Source organism: Ictalurus punctatus, chromosome 5 (assembly GCF_001660625.3).
Source record: "Ictalurus punctatus breed USDA103 chromosome 5, Coco_2.0, whole genome shotgun sequence".
Lineage (NCBI taxonomy): Eukaryota > Metazoa > Chordata > Actinopteri > Siluriformes > Ictaluridae > Ictalurus > Ictalurus punctatus.
In genome coordinates, this window is record NC_030420.2 from 23182621 (window position 1) to 23209644 (window position 27024).

At 37.8% G+C, this 27024-nt stretch overlaps 4 protein-coding genes across 6 annotated transcripts in view; 1 reads left to right on the forward strand and 3 right to left on the reverse strand.

The window, feature by feature from the left end:
- Nucleotides 1–667: 667 nt before the first annotated feature.
- LOC108266055 (chymotrypsin-like elastase family member 2A) lies at nucleotides 668–5210 on the reverse strand. 2 transcript variants are annotated; one of them, XM_017469016.3, is made up of 8 exons: nucleotides 5105–5210; nucleotides 3003–3091; nucleotides 2747–2844; nucleotides 2481–2606; nucleotides 2168–2304; nucleotides 1894–2039; nucleotides 907–1059; nucleotides 668–724 (listed from the first exon to the last, which is right to left on the reverse strand). In XM_017469016.3, the coding sequence occupies exons 1-8, from the start codon at nucleotides 5139–5141 to the stop codon at nucleotides 707–709; spliced, it is 804 nt and encodes a 267-aa protein (XP_017324505.1). In that variant the 5' UTR covers nucleotides 5142–5210; the 3' UTR covers nucleotides 668–706. The 2 variants fall into 2 exon arrangements, with proteins under 2 accessions (XP_017324505.1, XP_017324506.1); XM_017469017.3 differs by having other exon boundaries at nucleotides 2481–2603; nucleotides 5105–5207.
- A 1873-nt stretch (nucleotides 5211–7083) lies between these two features.
- On the forward strand, nucleotides 7084–9660 carry ela2l (elastase 2 like). Its single transcript, NM_001201188.1, is given in 8 exon segments — nucleotides 7084–7132; nucleotides 7268–7356; nucleotides 7473–7570; nucleotides 8159–8281; nucleotides 8580–8716; nucleotides 8950–9095; nucleotides 9319–9471; nucleotides 9580–9660. Coding segments are annotated over 8 exon segments (804 nt in total). The 5' UTR covers nucleotides 7084–7092; the 3' UTR covers nucleotides 9598–9660.
- A 1686-nt stretch (nucleotides 9661–11346) lies between these two features.
- Nucleotides 11347–19141, reverse strand: alas2 (aminolevulinate, delta-, synthase 2). Of its 2 annotated transcripts, XM_017468375.3 has the most exons (11): nucleotides 19035–19141; nucleotides 17114–17275; nucleotides 16409–16591; nucleotides 16159–16236; nucleotides 15827–16049; nucleotides 15466–15650; nucleotides 14886–15065; nucleotides 14108–14272; nucleotides 13745–14013; nucleotides 12772–12934; nucleotides 11347–12512 (listed from the first exon to the last, which is right to left on the reverse strand). In XM_017468375.3, the coding sequence occupies exons 2-11, from the start codon at nucleotides 17262–17264 to the stop codon at nucleotides 12346–12348; spliced, it is 1764 nt and encodes a 587-aa protein (XP_017323864.3). In that variant the 5' UTR covers nucleotides 17265–17275; nucleotides 19035–19141; the 3' UTR covers nucleotides 11347–12345. The 2 variants fall into 2 exon arrangements, with proteins under 2 accessions (XP_017323864.3, XP_053536312.1); XM_053680337.1 differs by lacking the exon at nucleotides 19035–19141 and having other exon boundaries at nucleotides 16409–16623; nucleotides 17114–17252.
- Nucleotides 19142–21098: 1957 nt separating this feature from the next.
- itpr3 (inositol 1,4,5-trisphosphate receptor, type 3) overlaps nucleotides 21099–27024 on the reverse strand; it is a 36557-nt gene continuing 30631 nt past the window's right edge. Inside the window, exons 51-58 of the mRNA XM_017468374.3 lie at nucleotides 25867–26031; nucleotides 25544–25733; nucleotides 23688–23759; nucleotides 23461–23579; nucleotides 23166–23331; nucleotides 22796–22956; nucleotides 22468–22629; nucleotides 21099–21761 (exon numbers count right to left, since the gene is read on the reverse strand). Coding sequence (XP_017323863.1) covers nucleotides 21654–21761; nucleotides 22468–22629; nucleotides 22796–22956; nucleotides 23166–23331; nucleotides 23461–23579; nucleotides 23688–23759; nucleotides 25544–25733; nucleotides 25867–26031 — 1143 coding nt within the window. The 3' untranslated portion in view covers nucleotides 21099–21653. The remainder of the gene's footprint in view (nucleotides 21762–22467; nucleotides 22630–22795; nucleotides 22957–23165; nucleotides 23332–23460; nucleotides 23580–23687; nucleotides 23760–25543; nucleotides 25734–25866; nucleotides 26032–27024) is intronic.

Below are 27024 nucleotides of genomic sequence, written 5' to 3' on the forward strand. Positions count from 1 at the left end.
ATTGTTATTGTATTGTAGTATTGTTGTATCTGTCGTTGTTGTTGTGAATTTGTACTAATTTAGATAGTGAGTTTAGTTTTTAAATAAATAATAACAATAAGATAAAAAAAAAATACATTTATTATTAGGCTATTTATTATCCTTAAATTATTCTAAAGCTAATCCTTTTGGCAATATTTGTAGAATATCTGTCAAAATATTTTAATTGTAGAAAAGTCATGAAATAAAAGAATATTTAAAAACAATTTTAAAAGAAACCTTTTACCAAATCATTCTAGAAGGACTATTTTTCAGAAATATTTAGTTGGTGTTTTGTAGATCAGACTGTTCTAGTCTACTAAAAGACTTATAATATAATAATATCTCAAACAAATTATTGCTGTATTTGATAATAGACCAGATAATCAGTTCAATATTGTAAGATTTGTTAGCATAAAACTAACAAATCTGTGACAAACTCAGCTTTATGGACCAACCTGAGAGTCAGGCAAAAAAAAAATAAATGCTGAGCTACAGAAAATGTGTTTTGATTACATGAAGTCGAGATTTCTTTTCTAATGGCTCACTAACTCTTTCATGGAAGTGCATATTGTGTTGATTGATTTTTGATACGTACAATTTGTCATTAGCAATTGTGGGAAAAACTGAAGAAAGAAGACAAGCAATGTGAATATACATATTTTATTTGCCCGTGAAGCACATCAGTTTAATTTGTGGTCATTACCTAGAAAGGAAAAAGAATTGATTACTCTTTGACCTGAGATAAGCATCAGAAACTCTTTGCAGAAACTGCACAGAGTTGCTAAGTGAACATATAAACACACATCTAACTGTGTATACAGTGTTAGCAAGTGTATAGAAGACTGCTGTATAAGATATAAATGTGTAAGATGTTGGTACACCCACGTTGTTGATCCAGGGGATGTAGGCGGACACACGGGTGAAAACGGAAGGCTTCTTGTAATAGTTGCAGCCCATACTGGAGCCAAAGCTTACCACACCATAAACTATCCAGGCACCATCAGATCTCTGACAGTTCAGAGGGCCACCGGAGTCACCCTGTACAAAGTCATTACAAGCAAGGTTGAGTGTGCATGTGTAGGTGTGTTCCCACTTTCTGTACTATAACCTACAGAAATAATTACTATACAGTGTTGCTTATGGTTACAGTAAGACCTTGGCATTACACTCTTAAAAAAGGCTTCTTCAAATGTTGTTGTTGTTGTTGTATAATTAAGGGTTTAACTATTTCTAAGGGTTCTAGTTTTGAACCATTTCTAATATGTAAACACGCTGTTGTCGGGTTCTACATATAACTTGTAAGGGTTTCCGCAGAGACACTGAAGAGTACTTACAGACCATTTTTTAAAAGTATGGTACAAGTTATTTGCCTTAGACTTTCTCTGTATTCCAACAACTACTATATCTCACACTTGTTTCTATGTAGCAAATTGCTCATGCAGCAAGTTTATCACTATCAGTTCTTTCAGAACCTCTGGGTTTAACTCTGAGTTGCTTTGAAATAAAGTATATGCCAAGAAATCTGGAGGTGTAGACTTGTCGTGCATATAGCTGATGAACCAGAGAATAGCATGTGTCAGCATGGCAGTTGTATTCACAGCATTAATGCGTATGTCAAATCAATATGTTTAAATGGATTACACTTTTACATTACATTTGCAGAATTTGGCCTTATTCTGAGGGACTTATAACAGTGCTTTGTCATTTTGATGCATGATCTCATTATATCTTGACGGATGATGGGTCAAGTCAAGCCATGCCTGAGGCTCGAAGGCAAAATGGTGTAGAGCGGGGTGCATCCTTGTTCGTGTGTAGTAATATGAGAGCTATAGTGCAGCATTGAAGAAAGGGAACACAAAACAATGCACTTACATTGCAGCTAGACAGCTGACCATCTCCTCCAGCACACACCATTTGCTCAGTGACCAGAGTGCTCCACCAGTCAGGCTTACTGCAGGTAGCATGGCTGACTATGGGGAGCATAGCCTGCTGCAGGGCATCTGCAAGGGGGCCTCCAGCTGGAAAAAGAGAGAGAATGAGAGATAGAAAAACAAATAACATAATGATTTTTGGGTTTATTGTTGACTCCTGAAATAACTCAGGATTATTCTGTAGAGATGAATAGTTGTTGCAGAGTTCTACTCACTCCAAAGACGGCCCCAGCCAGTGACATAGCAGGGGGTGTCGCCGGGCAGCACCAGTCCATCCTCAGGCAAACAGGCAGGCATGATAATGTCAGAAAGCTGCACACGGCTCTGCAGCTTGATCAAGGCAATGTCATTCCTGAAATATGAGGAGGCACAAACAACCATAAAAAAGAAAACAAGGTAAAGATGCCTTAACATGACATCAAAATGCCAAACAAAACTGTCACATATGAATGATGAAATACTGAAGAACAGTGTGTTACTCAGCAGTGTTACTCTGAAGCTTACTGAAACTATATTTAAAACACTAACCTGATTCTCTGAGAGTCCCATTGCTCATGGACAAAGATCCTCTCAACATCCATTGCAATGGAGCCCTTCTCACTGGCAGTGTTAAGGCTGTGCTTGCCCAGATACACTCTGTAGGTTCGACTGCTACTGGACCACATACATCAAGTTTAGTAGGGTTTAGTATATCTGCTTAGTATCATGCATTTTTTTGTGACATTTTATCAGCTCTGTTTGTTATAAAACATAGTTCACCACTGAAATAAAAGTAATGAAAAGAGGTCTCTTACCTGATGCAGTGAGCCGCAGTAAGAACCCATTGGTCTGCAATCAGGGTTCCTCCACAGGTGTGGTAGTAGCTTGAGCCACTCTTGTACTGGAGAGAGATCTGCAAAATAACAAGGAATTAGCAAACATGAGAAATTTACAGGTTATCCAGGTCAATACACAAAAAAATGTAAGGACATTTCTAATCTATCGTTTGGTTCCAAAACATGCAATACACACTAAAATGTAATGAAACATTGATGAAAATGTGCACAGTACCTGCCAGGGCCAGCTGTTGGCTCTAACATCATCACCTCCAACTACCCTGCTCACAATGGGTGGGAATGTGGGCCGCCCACATCCATAGGCTGTTAAACACACACACACACACACACACACACACACACACACACACACACACACACACACACACACACACACACACACAATTTATATGTAATATGCCCACACTGATGTATATAGAGAGTGAAATGCTTTCACATTTTCCTCTTAATAATTACTTAAAGTTCTTGTCACAAGTTATTTAACTACAACCAGGGTGGTGGGAAATGTATTAATGTACTAATTCATGTAGTACTTTATATCATAAAACAGTGCTGTAGAATCATTGAATATGAGTGATCAGAAGCTGTTTTCTATCTTCTGAGGTAATTTTCTATAACAGCAGCTCTGACTGTAGTGCTGGCTGCACAGCAAACTACAGGTTTATATTAATGCATTCACTCTAATGCGTTGCAGGGATTTTTTATTATTACTTCAAGAGAGAAAAAAAGAGAGGCTGATGAGAAAAATGTGTTTATAGCTGCTATAATTTAAGTGATAATAGGAACTTTCTTTTATTAATGATGAAGTAGCTACAAGAAAATAGCACAAGCATTGAAAATGTCCATTTCTACCATTAGGGCAATAATTAAGAAGTTCCTGTCAACTGGAAGTGTTATGAATCAATCTGGAATAGGACGTGCGTCTATATTGTCTCAGTGCCCTGCGAAGAGAATAGTTCAAATGGCCAAAAAATCTCCAAGGATCACAACTGGAAAATTGCAGAAGTTAGTTTTGTCTTGGGGTCAGAAAGTCTCCAAAACTACAATCTGAAGTTACCTACATCACCACAAGTTGTTTGGAAGGTTTTCAAGAAAAAAGCCTCTACTCTCATCTAAAAACAAACTCAAGTGTTGTGTTTGCCAGACACTACTGGAACTTCAAATGGGATCGGGTTCTATGGTCAGATGAAACCAAAATAGAGCTTTTTGGCAAGAAACACCAGAGGTGGTTTTGGCGCACACAGAGAGGTAGCCATATGGAAAAGTTCCTCATGACCAAGGTTAAATATGATGGTGGCTCTTTAATGTTTTGGGGCTGGTTTTCTGCCAGAGGACCTGGACATTTTGTTAGGATACATGGCATCATGGACTCTATAAAATATCAACATATATTAAATGAAAACCTGACTGCCTCTGCCAGAAAGCTTAAAATGTGCCAGGGTTGGATCTTCCAGCAGGACAATGATCCAAAACACACATCAAAATCAACACAAAAATGGTTTACTGTCCACAAAATCAAGGTCCTGCCATGGCCATCCCAGTCCCCTGACATGAAACCCATAGAAAACTTGTGGGTGAACTGAAGAGGAGAGTCCACCAGCGTGGATCTTGAAATTTGAAGGATCTGGAGATATTCTGTATGCTAAATTGTCTGCACTTATATAGTGATTTTTAACCTTAACGGTTCTATAAAGCACTTTACACTGTGTCTCATTCACCCATTCATACACACACTCACACACCACTGGCAGCAGTGCTGCCATGTAAGGCACTAGCCTGCAGTGAGCAACTTGGGGATCAGTGTCTTGCCCAAGGACACTTCGGCATGGAGGAATGGTCTCAGATGCCTTGCCATGTATTCTCCAACCTCATCAGGCATTATAGAGAAGACTCAGAGCTGTTATCTTAGCAAAGGGAGGTAGCAAAAAGTATTGACTAAAAGAGTGACAATAATGGCACACATATATTTAACAAAGATATATATATATTTTATAAACCTGTGGTTTGTTTGCAGTTGTTTGATATCCATGAGACCAGAGTATTTTTGTGATTTTTTTAAACAAAAGCTGAAAAGGAATATATATATATATATATATATATATATATATATATATATATATATATATATATATATATATATATATATATATATATATATATAGGGCCCTGTATTTATACTAATTTTTCTCTCTATCTCAGGCATACGCTGAAACATAATGTAATATTTAAACATAATTTAAAATAATTTAAAGCCTAAATGTTTAGAAATAATAAACATTAGGAATGTTATTAGCTTGTAAGCAATGTTCCTCTTACCACCAACAATGAACAAAGCCAAGATCAAGAGCTTCATGATGAATGTACAGTAGCTGCTGCAAGTTTTCACTTTATATATATAATTACACAATCCTAAGAATTTTAGCTCCACCTACCTTGTTGTTTCTGCCCATGAATGATATGTTTAATTTTGTAGATAACTGTCTTAAAATACTTGGATTATCTTTATCTGTACACTTAACCTGTGAATTTCACAGCGGATACCAAGAAATCTTACATGATTTATATGAAGCTCAAAACGTTTTAATACAACAACATTTCCGTAATCAAAAGATATATGTGTACTCATATGTACTAAAAATACAAGCATACATTTGGTGCCCTCCATATGAGCAAAGAAGGCTGTGAAAATTTGCCTTAATTGTTTAACCTTTTGTTCCAAAATTTCACAAAAATACTCTGCTCTCATGGATATGAAACAATTACAAACAAAACACAGGTTTATACTATGTGTATATATATATATATATATATATATATATATATATATATATATATATATATATATATATATATATATATATATATATATGAATTTGTTAAATATAGGTGTGTAACAATTATTGGCATCGTTTTAGTCAATACTTTGTGCTACCTCCCTTTGCCAAGATAACAGCTCTGAGTCTTCTCCTATAATGTCTGATGAGTTTGGAGAATACATCGCAAGGGATCTGAGACCATTCGTCCATACAGAATCTCTCTAGAGCCTTAACATTTTGAGGCCACGCTGGTGGACTCTCCGCTTCAGTTCACCCCACGGGTTTTCTATGGGTTTCAAGTCAGGGGACTGGGATGGCCATGGCAGGACCTTGATTTTGTGGTCAGTAAACCATTTTTGTGTTGATTTTGATGTATGTTTTGGATCATTGTCCTGCTGGAAGATCCAACCACGGCCCATTTTAAGCTGTCTGGCAGAGGCAGTCAGGTTTTCATTTAATATCTGTTGATATTTGATAGAATCCACGATGCCATGTATCCTAACAAAATGTCCAGATCCTCTGGCAGAAAAACAGACCCAAAACATTAAAGAGTCACCATCATATTTAACTGTGGGCATGAGGTACTTTTCCATATGGCTACCTCTCTGTGTGTGCCAAAACCACCTCTGGTGTTTATTGCCAAAAGCTCTATTTTGGTTTCATCTGACCATAAAACCCAATCCCATATGAAGTTCCAGTAGTGTCTGGCAAACATGATGCTTGAGTTTGTTTTTAGATGAGAGTAGAGGCTTTTTTCTTGAAACCCTTCAAAACAATTTGCTCAACAACCTATTGCCGCACATCACAGCTATATACCTTGGTCTTACCCATTGTTATGAATGACTAAGGGAATTTGGCCTATGTGTTACGACATATTTATATCCTGTTAAATAGGGAGTCATGGTTGAATAATTCCTGTGATTGTTCCTAGTCACAGGTGTACTAAAATTTTTTTTAAATATCAGTGGGAATATACTTTCTCATATACTTTCTCATATGAATTCAAAGGGATGGAAATAATTGTTGCACACCTATATTTAACAGAGATATTTTTTATAAACCTGTGTTGTGTTTGATATCCACGGAGCAGAGTATTTTTGTGAAGTATTTTTTTTTTTTTTTTTTTACAAAATATCAAAAGGTTAACAATAAAGACCATTTTCATAGCCATCTTTGCTCATATTTACCGAGGGTGCCAGTATTAGTGGAGGGCACTGTACATTGTTTTACTTAATATAGGTCCACAAGCATGAGTTAAATGCATCAGTGAGGTGGATTTTGTGGACACCCAAGGTGTGAAAAATCTGCAGGTCTAACAGATGTTAGCTGGGAGCCATTTTCTGATTAGATATGTCAGTTCAAGGTGAATCCTGCTAAGCTGCTTTTATTTGATTTTCCACACAACTTTCAACACAGCAGTCCAGTTCCCATGTTGTTCCAAAGTATTTAAACCCCAGGTAGAAGTTGAAAAGTGTGGAAGACGCAAACATGATGAAATTTCTGGTCCTAGCTGTCCTAGTTGTTGGAGGTAAGAATCTTTCTGTTGCTTCTAAGCTGTACACAGACCTGCATGTCCTCAGGATTTCTCTTATACTGTCTATTGTACTGCTACAATAGACAATATATCTCAGTGCTATTTTCAATGAGGATTTGTCTTCCTCAGCTTATGGGTGTGGTCTGCCCACCTTCCCACCCATTGTAAAGAGGGTTGTGGGTGGTGAGGATGTCCGTCCGCACAGCTGGCCCTGGCAGGTGAACTGCATATTTATATTGCCTACAGTTTTAATAATACAGGCTATACTACTTTACATCCTTAAGTGATTTTTCATGCTACTGTACATTTTATACTCCCTTCTTTGTTTCCACAGATCTCCCTGCAGTATACCAGCAGTGGTAACTGGTACCACACCTGTGGAGGAACTCTGATCTCTGACCAGTGGGTTCTGACTGCTGCTCACTGCATCAGGTAAGCCTAAGTGTCATGCCTGACAGAATACTACTTTACCACAGTACTCTAATTAAAGCTGATGTTGGACTTAAAATTGCAATATGGAGTTTTGCTCCCTGTTAAAATTCTCCATTGAAATTCTGGTAATAAGAAACACTAAGATGCAAATGTGTGGATTTAGAGGTTCCTGTTTGCTCTATTGTTGATTGGAGATCACAAGATTAAGTCCCGACAATGACGCAGCGATCTATGGCAGCAAAATTTGTAAGAGGGATGGTGTACATTCTCTCCCTTGTCAATCACAGTGCCACTAGTTAATTATAGGCACCTGTGGGCTCATGTATCATTGTATGAGCAGCAGTTTCAAAAGCACTGTATACAGCAACTGTATATAGTTGGCTGGTCTAACGTGTTTCTGAGGAATCATGTTAGCCTTCACCTTCCTCGGTTGGTATCTATCTTATAATAGGGGAGAGCTGGCTGATGGGTGGAAATGGGCGGGTGGTTTGGTGGATACATTTTAAAAATAATATGGAGTTAAAAAATTGTTTTAAAACAGAACATTTCAAATTTCATGACTCAGCTGTATCTTTTGTGGTCGTGCAGCAAGAGCAGAACTTACAGAGTTTACCTTGGCAAACACAACCTGAAGTCGGATGAGGATGGTTCTGTGGCAATCCCGGCTAGCAAAATCATCGTCCATGAGAAGTGGAATTCTTTCTTAATCCGGTAATAAAAATGAAATACATAACAGAAAATATGTAAGTCATCTGTAATGCTGACCTATGAGGGCTTTCCCAAAAAATATTTGTCAAATATAAACCTGAAATATATACCAACTTTATCGCAGCTGTTGAGTTTATTATAAAAGCAGATGGAATTACATTAGTTACCAGGACATTCTGTAGCATATTTTACAGTCAGCATAGTGTCGCAAATCTAGTAGTTTAATTTGAGAAATACTAGAATCAACTAACATTGACACCTGTTATGAATTGACACCTGTCATATCTCATGTGTGTAACAGTAATGACATCGCCCTGGTGAAGCTGGACACCCCTGTGCCTTTTAGTGAAAACATCACACCTGCATGTCTTCCTGAGGATGGTTACATCTTGGCCCATGATGCTCCCTGCTATGTCACTGGCTGGGGACGAATGAAGAGTGAGCTTTCTGTACAATAATACTGAACATTAGGCTAAACACTGCTACATTAGAAAGGACTTCAGTGTAAAAAAAAACAAAACAAAAGAAAAAAAAACATGTAGAGCTCTCTTTACACTCATCTCCTCCTGTCCTAGCAAGGTTTACTTTGGCTGAAGCTGAGATAATAGCATTTTGTATCTCCACACATTTAGAGATTTGGTTATATCCTTTCTCTTTATCTCTTTCTCTAGCTGGAGGCCCCATTGCAGATATCCTGCAGCAGGCTCTGCTCCCTGTGGTTGACTATGCTACCTGCACTAAATCTGACTGGTGGGGAACTCAAGTTAAGGACACCATGGTCTGTGCTGGAGGAGACGGAATTGTGTCTGGCTGCAATGTAAGTGCTGTCTGTGAAATTCTATAGAAAAGCTAAACCTATAGGACACAGTTGGGATTGGACTTAGGGTTACATTCATGTCACATTATAAAACGAATCTGTTGTTTAGATAATTTATGAGTTCTGAGGCCCTGGAGCTCATTGGAAAGGGACTCCATGTGTTATTTTACTATTTAAATGTTTTGAGTGAGTATTTAATCTACCGTCGTGTCGTGTGACTTAGGGTGATTCTGGTGGCCCCCTGAACTGTCAGAATGCTGATGGTGCCTGGGAAGTCCATGGTATTGTGAGCTTTGGCTCTGGCCTGAGTTGCAACTACCCCAAGAAGCCCACAGTCTTCACTCAAGTCAGCTCATACACCAGCTGGATCAGCACTGTAAGTTTAGTAACATCCTGCTGATGAACACTAGAAATGTGTTAGTGTTAGAAAATCATATCAAACAGTTCTGTGTATGAACAAACTTTGTTTTTCCTCTGTTTACAGACCATAGCCAGCAATTAAGGTCAGCTTGGATGACATAAAATCTTTCTCTACACCGCAAAGAATAAAACATCTGTTTGACAGTGATCCTCTGGTTGCATATTTATTTCCTGTACAAAAAGAAACCTTAGAGATTTCAAGTCCATTTCTAGCTTAAAGTACACACCTGTAAGGTGGGTCTCAAGCAGTGTTTGAATTACATAGAATCACCTCCAAAAGGGTATTTGACTTCCCTTTGAAAGCAAATAAATGCTGAAGATGTAATAAGAGCTTAAAAATAATTAAATAATAAATACATAAATAAATAAAGAATAGCTATCTTATTAATAGAAATACCCCTTATCATACATCCCATCTCTCCCCAGTCTCTGCTGTGGTATTTGTACAAGGAACAACTCTTACTGTTGCTTACATTTAACATAAAATATGGTGGATGTAGTTTTAGTTTCCATGAACCCTTAGATGTGGAGCTAATTTAGTGCCGAAATCTTACAAATAAACAGAATATGCTCTATTATGTACAGTATATATCTATATTTAATTTACATGCCTTGCAAATTAAAAATGCAAAATCTGCCGTGCATTTCTTTCAAACTTACAAATATAAAATGTATACGGCTGGTTTAAACGCAGCAGAAATAATAAGTTTAGGTCTTATAAAATTAAAAATCTCGACAGATAAATAAAGTATGGGAGGTTTGGTGTTGGCCTAATTTATGGCTAGTTTCAATGTAGTTTTTTTTTTTTTGTCAGATCTGGCAACCTGGTAGGACATAAACATAGTACCTCATCGGCAGTTTTACACTTTCCAAACAAGGGGTGAACATGGCAGAGAAAGAGGGAGATGGCATAGTTCATAGAATAATATAATATATAAATTTGTGATCCAACAAAAGCATAGCATAACCTCAAGATGTTCTGGAAATATCAATCTATTCTTATAGTATTGCCAAATATGATATATATATATATATATATATATATATATATATATATATATATATATATATATATATATATATATATATATATATATATATGTGTGTGTGTGTGTGTGTGTGTGTGTGTGTGTGTGTGTGTGTGTGTGCGTGTGTGTGTGTGTGTGTGTAATAAAACAATGTCAAACAAGAATGATTTTAATGCTGTCTGGCCAGTCAAAAAAATAAGGTGGATGGTATTTCTTTTCATTGGTAACACAGAAGGAATACAGTAATCAGTATAAATCAACTAAGTGGAAAAATAAAAACACAAGTCTAAAGCAGAATCCATATTATGTGGAAAAAGATTTTACATGCCTTGCTTGTTGACCTGAGTAGTGCCATTTTTTTTTTTTTTGCCAATCTGTGCAGTATTGTAAGGGTCCAAATGAACAAACTTGTAGAGCAGTGCACTGACCTTAATTGCAAATGACTGTAAAGTACTATTCACCCTGAGCCTAAAAAATTGGACTTTGGATTTTCTCAAATTGTATATGCAATGTCAAAAAGACAGAGATCCACTAGGAAACACGTACTTTAAAAAAAAATAAAAAAAAATAAATCTAGGGCTAGCCTTCCATGTTGGCAGCTGCCATGTGTGATAAGAGAGCATTAGTGGGTGTGTGGGTGATTAGAAGAACATGGGCTTTAAAAATAAAACAGCCCTAGAATACTACTTAAGTGCACAACAATAAAAATAAGTTGTCCGACATGTCAGTCTTGATGGTTTTAAAAATGTAGCAGTTCGTTTAGAAGAAAGTACTTTCGTGAAGAAGAAAAACATGATTCTAAGTTATAGTTGTTATACTTTATTTCTCATAAAACATTGGCCTTATTTCTCATAAAACATTATCTGAAGAAGCAAAGTAGATTGATGCTGTATATTCCTGAGGTCATTATGCACACTCCTGCCTAAATGCAGTACCAAATTAGTAAAGTTAATGTGATAACAGGTGCATCACAGTGTTTAAGTTGTAGCTAAGGTGGACTATATTTCTCAGCTATTACAAAGGTTCTGCTGTTTAAAAGGACTCTGCAGCCTACAATCCAAGAGTGAATCAGTGAATGTATGTTGCTGATATCCAAATTGAGCTAGTTTTTAGACATCTAACAAAGTACATTGGAATATACATGTCATTTGGAAAATTTGAGAAAATAATGATTAGCTGGTTAGCAAACAAACTAGTGTCTGTTGTTAATGTGCAGTGCAGTTAAATGGTAAATTCCAATTGAAATGCACCAATCTGATCTCATGAGAACCTTGTACAAATTTAATTAAAATTTGATTAAGGTGATGTGGTTGGATTTCATTTGATTTCATGTGAGTTGTAAGAAAAGGTACGACTCCCAACCCTGCCCTTTGAGCTACAGCTATTACATTCAAATTCAAGTCTAATGCATAAGAGACTTAGATGTGGCTTTATACAGAGAGATTTAGTACAGGACTATGCATGAACTGTAACTGATGCAAGGAATGTGAATAAAAATATTATATAAAATAATTAAAAAATTAAGTATTTCAATATGTTTTAATAGTTTCCATTAAAAGTGCCCATGTGCAGGTTTTGTAATATGCAGAGGGGACACAGAAATAATATTCCATAATTCGGTATATAATCCAAAAGCACCAAAGCCAGTACTAATGATGTAACTGCAGAAGGCAGTTTTACACTATGTATGATAGTGTAAAAGGAGATATCTCAGCAGTTATGATTTTTTTCTTTATTAATGATGTTATATGTTGCTGGTTATATTGAATGTTGCTTTCCATCTCTCTTCTCTTTCATTTTTCTTACTGTGCTGCAACTGTAATATATCTTGGTTCCATGTTGCCAAAGTAACTTTTCTCCCACTCGCTCATGAGATCAAAGTAGAGGGGGCGGTCACAGAAAGTGCAGGAGGCTGTCGCAGGGGCATTGAGAGGCAGTCCAACTTCCTGCCATACATCCACCAATTTCTCTGTCAAATAAAAGTGGACAAAACCAATAAATAAATAATTTAAGTCATTGCAAACTCAAATAATTTTTAGTCTGGTGTGAATCATTGTCATTTAAATCTGTCCCTTTAGACCAGAGGTGTCCAATCTTATCCGCAAAGGGCAGTATGGGTGCAGGTTTTCATTCCAACCAAGCAGGAGCTACACCTGCTTCCACCTGATTAATCAGTTGATATTGGCTTTCAATAGCTAATGTATTTCATGACTAACTGTCTCACTCACCCACAAAATAGTCCATCATGATCGGGTTGTGGAAAGGGGATGGTGCCAAACGCAGCAACTCTTCTCCGCGTGGCACAGTCGGGTAGTTTATCGCCTGTACATAGATGCTGTGTCTCTCCAGCAGAATGTCACACACCTTGGAGTTTTTCTCTGCATTTCCAACCTGTGATATTAATTAAAGCAAGTTTAGTTTAAGCATAATTTCATGGTCATGCCTTTTGTTGCCATTTGTCATTTTAATACAATTCAAGTAAAATGTTCTTTCTATATCACTTTTAACAATTGATATTATCTCAAAGCAGCCTTACAGAAATGCAGATGTAAATTGAGATCCCTGAGCAAGCCAGGGGAAACAGTGGTGAGTAAAACACCCTGAGGCAACATGAAGAAGAAACCTTCAGGGGAACCAGACCCAAAAGGAAACAATAGATAGAAGGAACACTACGTAACATTGCAGGGCACCACACACACACACACACACACACGAGCACACACACACATTCACATACTGTATGTGCAATTTAGTGTTGCTGCCTCCTTGTTTCAAACATGGGCTTGCCCATGTTATCTCTATGTCCGCTTCCAAAAAGGGTAGGTGGACTGGCTGCACTAATTTGCCCCTAGAGTGTTTTCCTGCCTAATGCCCAGTGTTCCAGTGATAGGCACTGAATGCAACCTAGCTCTGACATAAAGAGATAAAGATAAAGCAGTTACTAAAGATGAATGAATGAGTGAATGATGGTATACATACAGTATTACACAAGAGCAAGCCCAGAATGTATAATACAAAGGCCTGGGTCAAACCATTAATTTTTGATCAAAAGACCTATTCTAAAAAAAAGGAAAATGTGGGCAGGACTGTGGATATGAGAATTTCCATAGTAAAAACAACAATGGATGATACACTTTTGTCCTAAGTTAAATGTAGTGGTAATGATTATAGTTTTTGCAGTTCAGATACGGTGGCACTAACCCGTATGGGGATAATGTGGCTTGGGCAATTGATGACAGGCAGACCAGCATCCAACAAAAGCTGCCTCATGTGTTTGACATTCCTCTGGTGAGCTCGGCGCAGAGCCTGACCCTCTGAGCTCATCAGAACCCGTACAGACTCCAGAGCTCCAGCAAGCACCATGGGAGGCAGTGAGGTGGTGAAGATGAAGCCTGCTGCATAGGATCGCACTGTGTCCACCAGCGCAGCAGTGCTGGCTATGTAGCCCCCTACACAGCCAAATGCCTTACCTGCGCACAGGCAAGAAGTCAAAATGAAAATGAAATGGAATTTACTTTTCATAATAAAAAAAAAAAAGGAAAATAAATATTAAGCCTTTCTTACCCAGTGTACCAGAGACAATATCAATCTTGTGCATGATGCCATCTCTCTCACCAACCCCTGCTCCATGTTGTCCATACAAGCCTACTGCATGAACCTCATCGACAAAGGTGAGAGCACCATATTTGTGTGCAACATCACACAGCTCCTCCAGGGGGCAGATAGCCCCTAAGATATAAAAGAAAAAGGAAAAAAAAAGAAAAAAAGAAAGTGTGTTCAACTGAATGGATAAAGTAGGTGTTCATTTAAATTCAAGTCTGTCCTTGAGACATTTTCTGTATTGACTTATTGGTATTTGTACTTGGTCTTGGTCTTAGGCATTCCACTAGCAAAATATGGTCTTGGCCTTGACTGACAGTTTGTAAAAAATAATGTTTGTGTTGACCTCTAGTGGTAACCAAATTATAGAACAAAATCTATTGTCCAGAATGATTTTACATGATTCTACTCTAGGTCATTCTTGAGAGAATTTGAAAATTTGGTCTGGCATATATGAAATGAAACTAAAGGTCTGACCTCAAAAAGGATCTGATCACTTCAATCTCAATTTTGACTCGGTCTTACTTTTAATTTTCTCACTTTTAATTTTCAATCTCACTCAATCTTCGCTTGTCTTCACCTCATTATGCCTCAGCCTTGACATTTTTCAGCCACTCCTGGACTTGGACTTGTCTAGGAATTGACAGTGGTGTCTTTGACAACAGCCCTACCAGGTGAATTTCTCACTATAGCAGTTTGTAATTTTTTACAGAATAAAATATACAGAATAAAATTCACTCACCATCCATGGAGTGCACTGTCTCAAATGCCACGATCTTAGGTGTCCTTGGATCAGAACGACTGAGCAGCTCTTCTAGATGTCTTGCATCATTGTGACGGAAGATGAAACGCTTGGCTCCACTGTTCCTGATGCCCTGAATCATAGAGGCATGGTTCCCCATGTCTGAATAGATCTCACAGCCTAAACAGATATATGTTATATAACAATTATATGTTTTTTATGAGACGACTAAATAAAACATAACAAATAACTTTAATATATTGTCAGCACTGGGGGGAAAAAATACATCTCTTTTAGGTACAGTTTGTTTCTAAGTTTCTATGGCTATAATAATTATATTATATTAAAGATACATTAGAAATAATAGATTTAGCTACTTTTTGTACTTTCCTGACCCAAACCTGATCTCCTCCATGAGCCAGAACAGTTGCTCAGCTTTGCCTAATTTACTTGCCAAATCATGATGCACACATAGATTTCTATTGCAGTTGCAGCAGAGAAAAAGTATGCAAAATGCTCCTTTATGTCAACAAAAATGTCTGTCTGAGAATGGAAATGTATCTAGTGTCTCAATGACTACCTGGAAGCATTTTTGCCAGAGTGAAGAGGGTGGAATCATTGGCCACAAAGCATGAGGAGAAGACAAGGGCTGCGTCTTTTTGGTGAAGAAGAGCCAGTTCTTTCTCAAGAGCCACATGGTAGTAACTTGTCCCAGAGATATTCCTAGTGCCACCTGCTCCTGCACCATGTTTTTCCAAAATGTCGCTGAGATACAGGTCACATATGCACATTGTTTACATGTATATTTTAATCATAAATTAGCTATACACCTGTGCTAAACTGAGCAGCTACATAAAAAAAACATGCTCTTAGAGTTCATTACTATGAATTACTACTGTATGCTTTTAGATTCTTATCAGAAACCTCTGTTAGGAGCTGACCATATTGCTTTAATGACACGTGGATGGCGACTCATGCCCAAGTAGTCGTTGCTGCACCAAACAGACACCTGTGAGCCAAAGCGTCCTGGAACAGAGTAATCTTCAGCAAAGGGATAAACATCTGCAAACCGATTCACCGTCTTAAAGACACGGTAGGTGTGGTCATTCCTCTTCTCAATAATCTTCTGAGTGAAGAAGTCATCATAGTCAAAACTGGATCCAACTGAGTGTAAAGAAAAAGGAAATAAATATCTTCACAAACTAACAATAGCACAATTGGACATACTTATGCCATTATATTTTTGCTTGAACAAACTATGATATGCACAAACCAATGTTGTCCTTGAGAAGGTGGGATGGGAAAGATGACTGAAGGCCCTGTAAGCCACTAAACACAGAGCTGAGCGCTCCTGCAGATATGGGAGAAGAACAAGAATGACAGATATGTATGCAAATATAAATAAATAAATGAATTGCAAATCAAGTATGCTATTATTACATTACATCTGCTTTGTGGTTCAACATATCATATTCAGTAAAATGCAGACTGAAATCATTGCAGTGTAAAAGCAGCAGTTTTACCTGAAGTCACTTCCTCCTCTGAAATAGGAGGCAGCGCTGAGTGGACATCCTCCTGAACCTGAGGGCTGGCTTTAACTAGTCCAATCTTAGAGGAGACAAAGGGGCAAGCCTTGGTCATGGACACAGCAACCTGAGCAGCAGATGTAGCCAAGGAGCGTTTGGTTTCCTTATGTGGTGACAGGACTATACAGAAAAGAACTTCTGACATGAGTCAACTATAGATTTGAACAAAATAAACAGAATTTACTGTATGTAAAATACACAGTGTAAACGTTAAATGATTTTTCAAAAGCACTGAGGTTAAAAGTCTTTAGTTTCAAAGTAATTCTCTAAATTATGAAATGTAAAATATAATTTCCAAAGGGGTACAGATAATCGAAGAAGAAGAAGAAGAAGAAGAAGAAGAAGAAGAAGAAGAAGAAGAAGAAGAAGAAGTTTAGGTATGCAGTTTTAGATATTACATTATTACATACACTTCTCTCGTTTGTCATCCTTTTTTCCTAAACAAATTTATCAAATTTATCTTGTAGCTTATCACCTTTTGTGGTCATATTTAAGTCATTACACTTTGAAGAGCACTTCAAAGGAGGTCTACCTATAACTTCTTTTATGGAAATAGTATGGTAGGGTTCTAAATATAAGAGACAAATAAAGTAGAGTAGTAGTAGACCTGCATGCTCTTTGAATGACAGCAATATATAATACCTTTTTCATCCGGACTCTGAGTGGACTGTACGGTGATCCGGCGGACAATGACGGGGCACCGGTCAGCCATACCCAGAAATCCCCCCATATGTCTCAGCGCCGGACCCGGAGAGGACTTTAGGAATGGACAGCGATGCAGAAAGGCAGACATGACTTCAACAGCTGACGGAAGAAGAATGAGAAGAGTCATTTATATTTAGCAACACACTGAGGGGGACACAACAAAACCCTTGACGGAAAAAAAATAGATTGCAATTCCTTTTAATTCTTTGTAGCACCAATAAAATGCTTCTTCTATCTTGTATCGTTGAAATACCATATTTGGCAACTTCCTTTCTAGAACTTATTTTCATGTCCTTAATCATTTTTGAAGAAGATGAAGAACTGTTCATTTTTTATTTAATTGTTTATTTGTTTGGCATAAAGACGTTAATGTTATAAATATATTATATTTAAACCACTTTAAACCACAGTAGTACGTTTTACATTAAATTGCTCAATTAATTAGTCTATTTATTTATTTACCAAAATTGTTCCATGGTGACCTAGGACTTTAATTCCGAACATTTTTATTAGGTTTGAGAAAAACAAACAAACACTGAGAGTGATTTGTTGTGTTAATCATCTAAGTTAATGTCCACCACCCTTAAAAAAAGGCACACTTTCCATGTAATGCTGTTACATGAAGTAATTCTGAGGCTGTTTCTGACTGCGCCTGTCTCTGCGGGTGTGGTGTGTAAGCGCCCATTTATCAGCCTCGCACACACTCGCGCTGTCCTTCACTCCCAGTGCTGAACAGTGTCAGATAGACGTCACAGCGCCGATAACTAGCACCTCACGTTCTGTATGATCAACTCGAAATAAAGAAGGATTCATTGCCTCAGTAATACTAGGAATTTGCAATAAACACTCTAGCTGATCATTTTTCTATCTAATTTATAGTGATAGGCATTTCCCCCTCGTAATTTCAAACCTTAGTTACCTTAGTTGGGGTACAGTTTATGGGCATAGAGGTCTCAAAATTAAAAATTAGTGTAAATGACGGTAGAAGGTATTTCAAACAGAGATCAGATAGGGAAAAACATAATTAGGTGATGAAATGCGTAAGATATGTGTAGATGGTTCAGTGTCGTTCAGCAAAACAGTACAACATAAATACATAAAATACAGGCCTAGCTTGTACATATGCAGCTTTGTCTGTGAATGTTGATATCCTCTCAATATAAAAACTGCACCTATTAATTATTTAATTGCTTAAATATACTGTCTGGTAGCAGCCCTTTGCAGTCTTGTTGGTAAAAAAGAAAAGAAAAAGAAAAGAAAAAAAAAAGAAAAAAAAAGAAAGAAGATAAAATGCTCTGTTACTGTGCTTCAGTGTTGTGGTTTTAAGTCATCATGTATCAAGCTGCTACATCAGATAAGAAATATAACCATAACAAGGCCACTGAGTAGCTTATTTATTTTGCCTGTATATTTACTAATACTTGTACTAATACAACAACAACAACAACAACAACAATAATAATAACAATAATAATAATAATAATAATAATAATAATAATAATAATAATAATAATAATACCTATTATTACTTTTTACATAACACTTTTCATTTTCAAAAAGAGTTTTACATATAAATGAATCGAATGTATGTATTGTATGTATGGGTTTTGCATATATATTTAGGCATACAGTTACAACATTCAATTCTATAAGTATGCAATAAGTTATATACTGAATGTAGGCTTTATATGTAGAGATAGAAAAAAAATTGTACGTAAACGGGGCGTTTTGTACAAGACCTACTTTTATTGTATTTTTTAAGGAGACTTTATACTCTACACTCGCCATAGACAGCCTATAAGAATCATATTTACAGAAAATACTGTGCACTATATCAAGACAGTGTGTAATGTCCTACCTGTTGACCTGCACTGAGGACGAACGTCTGAACATAAGCAAATGCGACAGTTCACTAGACCGAGTGTGTAGGGGATTGAGCGCAATAAGCGCAGTTTTTGGGTCCGCCCTTTCAGAAACATACGCTGTACTACCCAGAGGCGTAACGGAAGGTGGGGAGGTGTTTGGGGCTCTATACAAAAGAGGGACTTAAAGGCATTTTTATGACAGTTACAAATGTTTATTAAGATGGTTAATATGCAGCGCAGCTGTGTCAAATAGCATGTTTTGCGCAGTAATTGCGCAAACTACACTGATGTCTATAAAGGTTTAACGGTCAAAAGTTATGATTACTCTTCCTCCCTTAACTTGTTTAATCACGTGTTGGATTATCCCGTTTCTCTTTAAAAGCTAAACTGAACATAGTGCAAGTGGAGAAAGATAAAGGTACATCTGTTGTTATAAAGTGTCGTTCCCACTTATTACTAGCATGTTGCTTTAACAATTTTCAATGGAACTATCATAAAGGTATTTTATGACATGGAGGCTTAGTGATTAGCAGGTTAGGGGTTCAATTCTCACCTCCTCCATGAATTTGCATGTCCTCCAGGTTTCCTCCCCTAGTCCAAAGACATGCGTTGTAAACTGATTGGCATCGCTAAATTGTTCGTAGTGGGTGAATGGGTTTGTGATTGTGGCCTGCAGTGGGTTAGCATCCCATCCAGTCCCTCCCCCGCTTTGTGCCCCGTGTGCCCCAGGACAGGCTCCAGGTTCCCCTGCAACCCTGTGTAGGATAAATGGTACAGAAAATGGATGGGTTGACAGATTCATTCATCTTCAGTATCCTGGTCAGGGTCAATGGGTTCAGCGCCTATAGGAAGAACACTGGGCACAAGGCAAATTCACCCTGTTGGGACATCGAAGGGCACCATGAACAAACATTCATCTCAACATCTATGGGCAATTTAGTGTAGCCAGTCCACCCACCTGCAACTTTTGGAACAGGGGGTCAAAATTGGAGAACCCAGTGGAAACCCACACAAACAGAGACCATGCAAAACTCCACACAGACAGCGATTTTATTTAGCATTTTCCCTCATCCCGATGCTTCCTGGGATAGGCTCCAGGTTCCCCGTGACCCTGAAAAGGAGTAAGCGGTAGAAGATGGATGGATGGATGGATCCCCTTCTCCAAGCCATACCTTTACTTCACTCTCTATGTCAAATCAAATGTTGAATGAGCCTTGTAGTCAGGGATGGATTACTCCCCTATACTACTGGGCAAATGCCCAGGGGCCCTATCATCCAGGCCTGAGGGTGCTTCTCATTTCTTATTCGTGTATCCTTGTTTCCTTTTCTCACTTCCTTTCCTTTTGTCTTAGCTCCACCCCTTAGGATGCAAGGGAAGGATGCTTAATGGTTGACATCGATTGATTTCCGGGTCACGGGTTGAAGGAATGGAGGAGTGAGGAAATGAGGAAGCATCAATTTGAGTATTGAGAAGCACCCCTGGTCACACACAATACATAGAACACAAGACAATGAATGTGAATGACAAAATTTGTAATCAGTCATTTAGTTACCAAGTGTTTTTTTTATCCTGGTGTTAGATTAACAAATGAAAGAAAAGCCCAACACAGATAACCGTTAAGCCACACTAAGTATCCCAATGAAAAGAAAACTTTCCAGAGAACATTCAGTCTATTAAAGTTTGTGAGGTAAAAAAGCAAGAAAGAAGCCAGCTCCCTATGGTAACCCAGCCTTCTGCATAGCACTGAGGTTAGTCAAAGACTTATAATGTTCATGTAGCAATGTATGCATATTATTTTTCACGTCTTGATTTGCAGGATGGGGCTAGTTAGAGGGGTCCTACTTAAGTTCCTGCCCATGGGCGCAGGTTTTACTCATCAATCCCTGTTATAGTATTTAGAGAAATTCAGCCACAACCACAATTCATGCTGAGAGTAGTCTACCTTACCCTTACCCTATGTAAGCTGTGCTATGCTTACACTGAAATGCAATGTAGCCTATATAAATTTTTACATTTCGGAAGTACAGTTGAACAAGATTCAGCCATGACACACAGATTTGACATTTGGTTTTATTGAATTCTTCATGTTTATACACTGCTTCTACCACCTGCGATCTAAAAATGGAATTCATGTAAATAATTTTGTAGATATAAAAAGAAAAGGGAAACATCTTAATCTCAAATACATAATTAAATAACTATGTACATTATGTAATTTGTACCACTACTGTCTCTCATGACTCCTATTCATGTGGTTAAATAGACACACCACAGAAGGATAAGATCAGATGATTGTTGCAGCATTAGGCACTTTCACAACTAGTAGAGTTAGCACATCCGTATAAGTTAATTAATAAAATTACACCAAAATATATTACAAATGATATATCTTCCCTTTAAAATATGATTAAAAAAAAATTGAGGATGCTAAATTCTTTTCCCATAAACCATAAAAGCCAGTCATAAGTGTAACATTCTGTGGCATTCAGGGCTAGTTTTGAATGAAACCTGACTGCATTAATGCATACATTCAAAAACATTATCAAGTCAAGTAAAATCCCCAATTCAGATCTGAATTGTGATGAGCTGGTAGAGGTAACAATGCACAGCATCAAGTCTTGTAGTTTCCTCCAGCAGCACTAGGGGGTAATCCAGCATTAGAACCAGTTTGGACATCCACAAAGCCCATCCTCTGCCTCCGTTTCCTCTGCTCTGTCATCTGCACACAAAAAACACACCAGCGCTAACACCAAACACTAAGGTATTTCACAGAACATGATTCACTCACTTAAGTATTTTGCAACAATGATTGCAATTAAGCTACAAAGGTAAATAAGGGCAAATAAACAAGGACTCAAAAGTGAACTCTACTGTAAACACTGATATCAATACAGACAACAGCTATAATGGTAGGGAAAAAATACAAAAGCAGAAAATATACTGTAATACATAAAATAGGGTTTCTAAGATGAGCTCATTATTGGATGAATGGGAAGTCATTACTCTTCATTAAATGAAAGCATACGGAGAAATAACCTAATTCCACTTCTGTTGAAAAAAGTTCGTCTCTCGATGTACATGTAAAATTCCCTCATTAACTGTGAAAACAAAGTGCTTCATGCTCTACACATTATGGGTCTGTGCACCACAACATTTGTAAGTAACCCTATAAAAAGCATGTGTTTCCTCCCAAATTTTACATCTCCATTTCCCACTCATCTCATGACAGCTGCCAGTCTGGAAGAGTGAAGGCTATTACATGCTTCCTCCATGACCCATGAAGCTAGCCACCATATCTTTTCAGGTGCACATGCAACGTTACAGTACAGCTAAACTCACTTAGGGGAGAACTTTTAATATCCTCGTCTGTATGAATGGTAAACATTTTAAGTGTTGCGCCAATGGTTAGCGGTTATTTGCCTCACCTGTTCTTTCAGCTCTGCTAACTGGCCAGTGAGGTGTGTAACAACTTTCATGGTGGCCGAGAGTTTGTCCTGTAGGATCCTCATCTCATTCTGTTCCCCTTCCCCTTCGGTCAGGACCAGAGACATGGCCTGCATGCGTGGAAACCAATCCAGATTCTTGTTCTACAGACAAATGACAGGACACTTTGCTTAATCGTGTCTTCAAAAACAATTAGTGTCGTTTCTTTCACATTTAATAAAACCTTTTTAGCTTACTTGAATTTGACTAAATATCATGGTATCATAGCTATATTTAATCATACAATATTCAAGCAACTGAATAATTCACCTTGATCATATGGGCCACATAGCTCTCTGGGCCAGTGTAGTCAGTTTTGTTCTTCTCTCGCACCAGTACAATGAAATAAAGGTAGTTCCAGATGTTGTGCTCTAATTTAATGTGTTCCTCAAAAGACACCGTCTTATTGTCGAACTTGTCCCTCTCAAGACCTATTGGCAAAAAAAAGAAAAGAAACCACAACAGTCAAAAAGGCCTAAAGCTAAAGCAATTGGACACAGATGCTTTTCAGAGAACTTCCAGTGAAGAAGTTTTATCAGTAGTCTTCCATTAAATTACAGACTTTTCACAGGATACATGGTTCTGTGCTTCCCAGCCACAACAGACTGGAAATACTGGTCTCTCATTATTAAGCTCTTACCGCAAATGAAGCAGGTGGTCTTCAGGATCTCCTCTTTCTTCTGCTTCTCACTACGTAGGTCAGCGAAGGTGTCAATAATCACACCAAAGATCAAGTTCAGTACAATGATGATGACAATAAAGTAGAAGAGAAGATCGTATACCACACGTGCAGGAAACAGAGGCTCCTATACAGTAAATATAAGAAATCTTTAGTTGCTTTTTGCATAAGATAATGCCAAATTAGTTCTTCTGTACAATATATTCCTTTAATGTGATACATTTGTGTGTTTAAGGGCATGCATTTGCCTTCTCACATTTTTTGAGGGCTTGCGCAAGACATCTCCTACACCTCCTCCATTTCGTAGGCCGTGATTCAGAACAGTGACTATACACATTAATAATGTGTCACACGCTCGCTCTCCGTTGTCTTCTTCTGCAAGATCATTTTAAGTCAGAGATTGGAGTTGACTGGAACCTTTGGTTCATTCTTCAAGCTTACATTGCAAAATGTTTGACTGAGTGCAGTAAGTAAAAGACTAACCCTCTGATGTCGCTATAAGTCCAGTCTCTTCATTGCAGTCCACACCATCTGCAGTGCAGCTCCCCTCAGAATCTAAATTAAGAACAATCCATCAGGAAGCTAGACAAAGACTGTCACAAGATTTTAAAATCACTCTTCATTAATTGATTATAAATTCATTGACTATGTGACTTGATATCACAATTTGGGCTAATGTATTCCCCCTAAAATTTGGTCAAAGCCAATTCTTTGTCTCCTCTATTGCACAATTGGTACCACTCTGAGAGGGTGAAAGACAACACATGCTTCCTCCAATACACATAAAGCCAGCTGCCACATCTTTTTGCTGCTCATACAGACATAGGTCAGCTGAACAGATAGTCCAGGGCCACTCAGCTTTCCACACTAAGAGCCAGTTATGCTCTCTGAGACTCCCAGCCACAGATATAGTAGATGGCAAAAGTATTCAACGCCCCTGGAAGTTATCAGATTTCAACAAATGATAACAATTTTGGAAGAAATTAATTATATACGTCAAAATTAATTATTGGTCAGTAGGTATTTCAAAAACAAATTTCAAAAACTGAAAAATGCTGCTTGCAGAAGTATTCAAACCCACAGATTCCAGAAGCTCTAGATGAAAGATACTGTCTTAACAAGGACCCAAATGACTTATAATTGGCTTTCACCTGGAAATATTTTTTTAAAAAGCTTCCATTTTTTGAACAAAAAATGAAGTGAAAATGAAGACTAAGGATCATTCTAAGATGAGATCAAATGAAGGCTATGCCAATAAAATGTAATAATTTAGGAATAGGGTGTAAAATTAGTTATGAAGAGGTTGAACATCCCAGTAAGCACTTTTTGAATCAATAGTGAAGAAGTGGAAGCTGCATCACACCACCCAAGCACTAGACAATGCCCTCCCTCAAAACTCAGAGCAAAAGACAAAACAGAGACTGGTGAGGGAAGCCTCAGTGAGGCCAAAAGTCACTCTGAAGGAGGTACAGAATGCATGAGAGTGGAGTGAAGGTGCACCAGATAACCATTTCATTACAGCTCTACATAACTGAGGACTGTAAGGGAGAAAGAAATTGTTTCTCAAGAAGAGCCACATGAAGGCACAAAAATGACAAAGTGAAGATGTTTTGTTTTTACTGTATAATGAGACCAAGATCGAGTTACTGTAATTGGGCAAGTTTCAAAGCTCTATGTGTGGTGCAAACCTAAGGCAGGACAGAGTTCAATTAATACCATCCCTACAGTAAAATATGGTGGTGGCAGCATCGTGCTCTGGGAACAATCATCCTCAGAACCTTCTTCTTGTCAAAACTGAAAGGAGTATGGTTGGAGCCAAATACATGAGGATATTACTTGAGGAGACAACTTGCTTCAGTCTGCTTGGAAAAAACTTCAGCTTTCTGGAGGATAATGGTCCCACATGGCCAAAGCAACACAGGAGTGGTTAAAAACAAAAATGTTCATATTTAAAGTGGCCAAGACAAGTCAACATCTGAATCCCAGAATTAGTGGGACTGTTTGAAAACTGCAGTCAACAAACATCATCCAAGAAACCTGAAAAAACTGTGGCAAAAATCACTCCCAAACAGTGTACAAAGCTGATAGGAACCTACCCCAAAATACTTTAAACCTGTTATATCAGCAAAAGGTGGTTTTACCTATTGTTAGTTTCAATGAATTTAATACTTATGCAAACAGTTTCAGGGTTTTTTTTTTTTTTTAATTATTATTATTTTTTTATATATATAAAGATCTGCTTACAAATAAGGATCAATTACATATCCCCCTGAGAGATTTTCTTGTTCTCATTTACAACTTTCACTAGCTCTATAAGCTTTTTTCAAAACCAAGCATACCTGCATCAGTGGAACGTAAATGATCCACCTCCATGATGAAGTCATCCCTGAGGCACAGAAAGCCCACAATGGAGAAGAGGTAGACCAGGATGATGGCCAACACTGCAGTCAGGAGAATGGAGCGTCCATTACGCGTCACACTCTTGATGACATTGAAAAGGGTTTCCTCACGGTAGATCAGGTCAAATAACTGGAAAGGTTTGAATTGTGTAAAGTACATAATTTAGTCTTTCAAATCATTTTACTCTAAGTGTGCAAGGTCAGCACAGAAACCAGAAGATTTGACACATCAACTGCTGTCAGAAATGAAATGATATATTTACCATTAGGCTGTAGAAGAGTTCATGGACAAATAGCCCTAGTGTACAGGTGAACACATAGCACAGATGGTACAGGAACTCTACATCCATCACCATGGCTTTGTAACCCATGATAAATGTACCATTATTACCCACAAAGCTCACAACGTACACGATCTTATTGAGGAGCTGTGTAACAGCAACGGGAGAGAAGACAGACAGAGAACAAATTGCAAGGTTAACAGAAATCAATCAATCACAATATAGAACCATAAGCATGTGGGCACCTGACCATCAAACCCATACAGGAGTCTTCCCCAAACTGTTGCAACAAGTTTGGAAGCACAAAATTGCCTAGAATGTCTTTTCATTCTGTAGCATTAAGAAGCATTCTGTAGCATTTCCCTTCACTGGAAGTAAATATCCTAGCCCAAACCTGCTCCAACATGAAAATTCCCCTGTGTACAAGGTGAGGTTTGCCAAGGTTGGTATGGAAGAACTCGATTGCCCTGCACAGAACCCTGAACTCAACCCCACTGAACACCATTGGGTTGAATTTGAACACCAACTGCTCGCCACACTTTCCAGCCTGACATCAGTCAGTACGTTTACATGGACAACAATAATCTAATATTAACGCAATTAAGATAATACTCTGATTAAGAAACTACCATGTAAACAACAATTTTTTAAAAATTACCTTAATCTGATTAAAGACATACTCAAAATAAACACAAATCGAATTTTTCGACACTCCCCATCCAACCTGATGGAGCTTGAGAGGTCCTGCAAAGAAGAATGGGAGAAACTGCCCAAAAATAGGTGTTCCAAGCTTGTAGCGTCATACTCAAAAGACTTGAGGCTGTAATTGGTGCCAAAGGTGCTTCAACAAAGTATTGAGCAAAGGCTGTGAATACTTATGTACATGTGCTTTATTTGTTTTTTATTTTTGATAAATTTGCAAAGATTTCAAACAAACCTCTTTCACGTTGTCATTATGGGGTATTGTTTGTAGAATTTTGAGGAAAAAATGAATTTAATCCATATTGGAATAAGGTTGTAAGATAACAAAATGTGGAAAAAGTGAAGCGCTGTGAATACTTTCCGGGTGCACTGTAAGACATGTGGAGTATTCCTGTTTTAGTCGCATTATCAAAGTGCATTACAGACATGTACACACCT